General features: G+C 37.2%; 1 protein-coding gene across 1 annotated transcript; it reads left to right on the forward strand.

Annotated features, from left to right (window-relative positions):
• The first annotated feature begins 4,212 nt into the window (after positions 1-4,212).
• LOC108740991 (peflin-like) lies at positions 4,213-5,176 on the forward strand. Its single transcript, XM_018475543.2, has 2 exons — positions 4,213-4,422; positions 4,482-5,176. The coding sequence occupies exons 1-2, from the start codon at positions 4,338-4,340 to the stop codon at positions 5,063-5,065; spliced, it is 669 nt and encodes a 222-aa protein (XP_018331045.1). The 5' UTR covers positions 4,213-4,337; the 3' UTR covers positions 5,066-5,176.
• Positions 5,177-5,617: the final 441 nt, after the last annotated feature.

Below are 5,617 nucleotides of genomic sequence, written 5' to 3' on the forward strand. Positions count from 1 at the left end.
CGGGATGCTATTATGTGTGGTATAGACATATGTATTTTAGACTGTCTTTAGCAATTTGTACCTACTTATTAATAAAAATCGTCTACAACAAACAAAATGTTTAGGTCTTTCGTGTTAGTTATAAGATAGTTCGATTGAATTTTTAAATTAAATAAATATAAAATTGTAAGAAAACAATTAAAAAATCGAAATCTTCGAAGTCATCCTATATCTACGAGTCATTTAACCAATATAAATTAATATTTTTATAAACTCAAGTTACTAAAGGTACTACGTATTTGTTAATAAGAAGTTTCACTTAAAAACAAAGCATTTGTTTCTTCGTAATATTTTAAGTCAACGGACATGTCCTAATAAACAGTGCGCTCTCGTCGTTATTTTTTTATTCTCTCATGTAACGTCCTTCGTAGCCGATTAGCCGAACAAATTTATTTGAGTCAATTAACCAATGGAGTGGGTGTATTTGGAATTAATACGACTAGCGAAAGGAACAACCAATTTGAAGCGGTCGAAGGAGACAAAGCGTATTAATATACCATTCTTTGTTTCGTTTGCTGAAATATTATCTGATTAGCTCATCCTGTGTGGGTGGCTATTATTTAGATAACATTTAGGGACCAACGGCACTAGCATATCTCATTGTCGAACCGAGAGGGGGCTCATTGTTATTTGCCCTGCTCCAATTTGCCTCCTAGTTAACTGAGTTAATTGAACGGCATCCAGAACAATGGAGTACCATAATTCCTAATGTAAAGAGATTCTGTACATAAAAATACCATATATTAACAGATATATGAATAGAAGAAATTTGATAGATATTCTAATTGTAAAAAAAAGACTATTTCTATTCATATTAGTTGCTAATTCTTTTAACAATAGCATCGGATATGAGACACCATCAGCTATTCGTATATAAGGGTAAAATTATTATAAACATAGACAGATTCCCAAAGAAAAGTCTCACGGAAATTTATAGTGGTCGAAAACGTTCACATTCAAACTTTAGGGGAAACCCATCACAATAATAGTTGCCAAAAGAAAAAATTAAAGAAACGAAAGGACAAGAAGTATTTTAAAGTTTTAGATCGCCATCTTTAAATAAGGATTCGAAGTATTGTAACAACGATAGAAGTTTATTTTAATGAAAAATTAGCAGAATAAAAGCAGAAAACAATTATTATTCTAACACCAGGAAGTCAGATGAGTCAGGACGGAAGGACTAGAAGGGATATAAAGCAGAGGATAGAGCAGGGTCGAGTCGCTTTTAATAAAAAGAAGTCACATCTATGCTCGCGAACGGTTAATTTAGAAATTCGAAAAAGATTGTTAAAGGTGTATGCTTGGAGCGCGGCGCTGTACGGATGCGAAACGTGGACATTGAGTGCGGCGGAAAATAAAAGGTTAGAAGCGTTCGAAATGTGGTGTAACAGGCGAATGATGACTATACCGTGGGTAGAGAAGGTAAGAAATGAAGAGGTATTAGAAAGAATAGGAGAACAGAGGACTCTAAGGAAGTCAATAATAAATAGGCGAGATAGGTTGGTAGGACACCTTCTCAGGCATGAAGGTCAAGTCAGAGACACATAGGAGGGGTAGAGGAAGATCTAGATTAGATTACTGTTCGCAAATAGTTAAGAATGTGGGTTGTTCTAGTTTTAGGAAAATGCGAAAATTACTTTAAGATAGGAAAGAATGGAAGTGAGTGTGCAACCAGTCTTAGGACTGGACTGACGACCTTATGATGATGATAACAGAAATTAATTAATCATAATTAGTTATTTAAAACCAGTCTTCACTACCAAAGGACAAATCACTGGAAGAGTAAGTACATACATAAATGTGTAGACCCCAAAAAGAATTATTTTAAGTGGTACCTACCAATACTGATTAACTATATATTACTTTTGATAAAACTACCTTTGGAAAAGTGTCAGAGTTACAAAGTATAAGAGTAGGTATTCTATAGTGGAGAAGGATGATAACGATTTTCGTCATAAAGTGGCTGCAAAGTTCGGTTTGTGGATGGTAACGATGCGACGCGACGGCGGCGACGAAATCGACGTCGGCGAGGACGCCCAACACCGCGACGCGATTGGCAACAGGGAAACAGTTAATTCAAGTAACACAACGTTAGCGTACGTAACAAGAGAGTTACTGTCTCTCGCTATGTCAACGTAGCAGGCCGCTCGCTGATTACTTATGTAAACATGATCTCGGGGGTGTAATTGGGCATACAATCAATGGCAACGTTTGCAATCCGGACGCGTTGCGCTTAGCATAGCAAATGAACTACCACCGGCACCAACATCGCATTGCAACCGCCGCCTCAGTTGCCCTTTTCGACATACATCTACGCGATATTCGTACAGAAACCGCACGAATCGTTTAATAATATTATTACTATATAAAGTATCAGATAAATTTTCAATTGTACTTAGTATTCCTTATTGATACACAGACGTAAGAGTTTATAATATGCTAATTCAGAAGGAGACAAGACAAGGTATGTACTCATAATGGTGATATTTCTTATACTTCTTCTAATAAATACGGTGTTTCACAAGGTACTAAAGCGGGACCTGACTTATTCCGGTCGTATACCTATAATCAATACCGTCAATTCCAGATTGAACCTTTTACAATGACATAAAATCATATTTCTACAAGGTTAAATGCGGAATATGTCAAAGATAAATGAAGATCTATAGCAAAAACTATTAGGGGAAGATCAATTTGGGTTTAGAAGAAATAGAGGAACGCGGGAGGCCATTCTAGCTTTACAGGTAACAATAGAGAAAACAATAGAAAAAGGAAACAGTGCGTACATAGGATTTGTAGATTTAGAGAAAGCTTTTGACAATGTTAAATGGGACAAGATGTTAAATATACTTAAAAATGTAGGGATGAGTTACAAAGATAGAAGAGTGATACTTAGTTTGTATAAAGAGCAACAGGCAGTTATAGAGCTAGGGATGCAACGTAGAGAAGTAAATATTAGAAAGGGAGTCAGACAGGGATGCACACTGTCACCGCTACTTTTTAATCTATACATCGAAGACGCCATCAACATCGTTAAAGACAGTATAACTGTAGGGATAGATGTGCAAGGGCAAAAGATTAGTATACTTAGATTTGCAGATGATATAGCAGTATTAGCATCTAGCAAGGAGGACCTAGAGATAGCTTTAAATAAAATGGAAGCGGTCCTGACAGATCAGTACTGTATGAAAATAAATAAAAGTTAAACTAAAATACTGGTATGCAAGGGAAGAAAAAGTAGGCAACGAGCGAATATAAAGATAGGAGACGAAAAATTAGAAGAAGTGGCTGATTTTAGATACCTAGAAAGTCAGATAAGTGAGGATGGAAGGAGTAGTAGGGATATAAAGCAGAGGATAGCGCAGGGTCGTGTCGCCTTTAATAAAAAGAAGTCACTTCTATGCTCGCGAACGGTTAATTTAGAAATTCGAGAAAGATTGTTAAAGGTATATGTTTGGAGCAAGGCATTGTACGGGTGCGAAACATGGACGGTAGGCGCGGCGGAAAAGAAAAGGTTAGAAGCGTTCGTTATGTGGTGTTATAGGCGGATGGTGAGGTTATCGTGGGTAGAAAAGGTTAGAAGTGAAAAGGTATTGGAAAGAATAGGAGAACAGAGGACTCTATGGAAGTCAATAAAAAATAGGCGAGATAGGTTGGTAGGACACCTTCTCAGACATGAAGGTCTAGTCAGAGACATATTAGAGGCAGAAACAGGAGTTAGGAGGGGTTGTGGTAGACCTAGATTAGATTACTGTTCGCAAATAGTTAAGGATGTGGGCTGTTCTAGTTTTAGGGAAATGCGAAGTTTAGCTCAGGATAGGAAAGAGTGGAGGTACGTGTCCAACCAGTCTTAGGACTGACGACCTTATGATGATGATGAGCAATGATATCTAAATGGTTAACTTAGTAATGATAAGAACGTTTTGTCGAAATTACGAAGCATGGATCGTAGTCTTGACATTGGAGTTAGTTTATTAAGGAGTTTATAAAAGAATAGAACACTAACTAGATCAGCAAATCTTACAAATCTTACTGAAGACGTTGTCAAAAAAGGAAATCGCACACCCTTCATTCGTCATACAGTTTGTATCATGTTTGCATCTGTTTGACTTTCATAAACTAAAGTTGATGAGTACACAATCTTGTCAACTTTTCCAATCAAGTAGCTTGCATATTTTATTATGAGAAACAAACGCATTTGGCATTGATTATTTTTGGCAGTTTGTGTAAATAATAACTGTGAAACTAGTCAAAATTCTTGTTCGTTTCTTCTTCATTACCACGTCGTTTGGTAAAAGATGTCGTTAGGATCCCAACCCGGATCGGTGAGCAAAGACCAAAGTTTCTTATCCAAACAAGATGAGACCCAAGCGAATCCCGAAGGTAGTTGCAATTGATTAACATTATCGTATCAAAAATATGTAGTACACGACTTTTTTTAGTGCCAAAACGTCCACTTAAAATGTACGGAGACATCACTAGCGGAGAATCAAAAGTGTCCGCTAAGCTGCCAACGAGCGTGAATCCATCCGATTTTCACAAGCTTTTCCAATCGATGGACACCCAAACAAAGGGCAAGATAACTGCCAAAGAACTTCAACAGGCTTTCGAAATCTTCCAGGGAAAGCATTTCTCAGATGCAGCGTGCAAGTTTGTAGTGAGGCTTTTCGATTTGGACAAAGCTGGCGGTTTAGACATTAAAGAATTTGAAGTGTTGTACTTCTGCGTTAAACAGTGGGTTGGGGCATTTAACGCGTACGACAGAGACAAGACAGGATTCTTATCCGAGACTGAACTTGATTACGCCCTGCGTCAAATGGATATCAACTTTTCCAAAGAGTTCATCAAGTTTCTCATCTCACGCAGCGATCCACAAGCCAGGAAAATATCCTTGGACCAGTTTATAGTGTTCTGCGTACAAGTCCAGAAATTCACGGAAGAATTCAAAGTGCGAGATCAAAATTACACCGGAAATATCAGTCTGAGATACGAAGACTTCCTCGAATTGATCATGAGATGCTTCTAGCTAGCTTGTTTTGAACGATGATCATTGATACTTTATGAAGTATACTTATGCAAATAAAAAAGAGGAAAAGCGAATGCCACATTTACGATTTACATTCCACTGCTGTAGAAAGTCTCTTTTATTTTGTTTGTTTCAAATTGTTGTTTTGTTATGGTTTCATATGTGACATCTGAAAATAAATGCAGTTTTCGATAACTTCGTCATCTTCAGGTGGATGGAAAGGTCATCTGTCATTTTTTAGCAGTTTAGTTGAGTACCTACCTACCTACCTACCTAGTAAATGACGCCACTCCTAAATGTTTATTAAAATTATTGCGCAGGGCCTTGATAGGCCGAAGATGATTACACAAAATGCAGATTAAAGACAAAGCTAATCCATGTATGAACACATAAACATATACATACACACACACAGGCACATATACATACATATAACCTGTCTAGCGAATAAATATGTATGAGTTAAAACTCCGGCTAATCTATCATCGAAGTACGTTAGCGTCAAAAGTCACGAAGGAGGCGGTGAAATGACTAGCGATCTGTCCATGAGAT

Source organism: Agrilus planipennis, unplaced genomic scaffold (assembly GCF_000699045.2).
Source record: "Agrilus planipennis isolate EAB-ADULT unplaced genomic scaffold, Apla_2.0 scaffold238, whole genome shotgun sequence".
In the NCBI taxonomy this organism is placed as follows: Eukaryota; Metazoa; Arthropoda; class Insecta; order Coleoptera; family Buprestidae; genus Agrilus; species Agrilus planipennis.

Excerpts from the sequence above, each read along its gene's own strand:
- LOC108740991 (XM_018475543.2), top strand. The coding sequence starts at position 4,338 with ATGTCGTTAGGATCCCAACCCGGATCGGTGAGCAAAGACCAAAGTTTC. Across the intron at positions 4,423-4,481 it reads GACCCAAGCGAATCCCGAAG|TGCCAAAACGTCCACTTAAA; the intron begins GTAGTTGCAATT and ends GACTTTTTTTAG.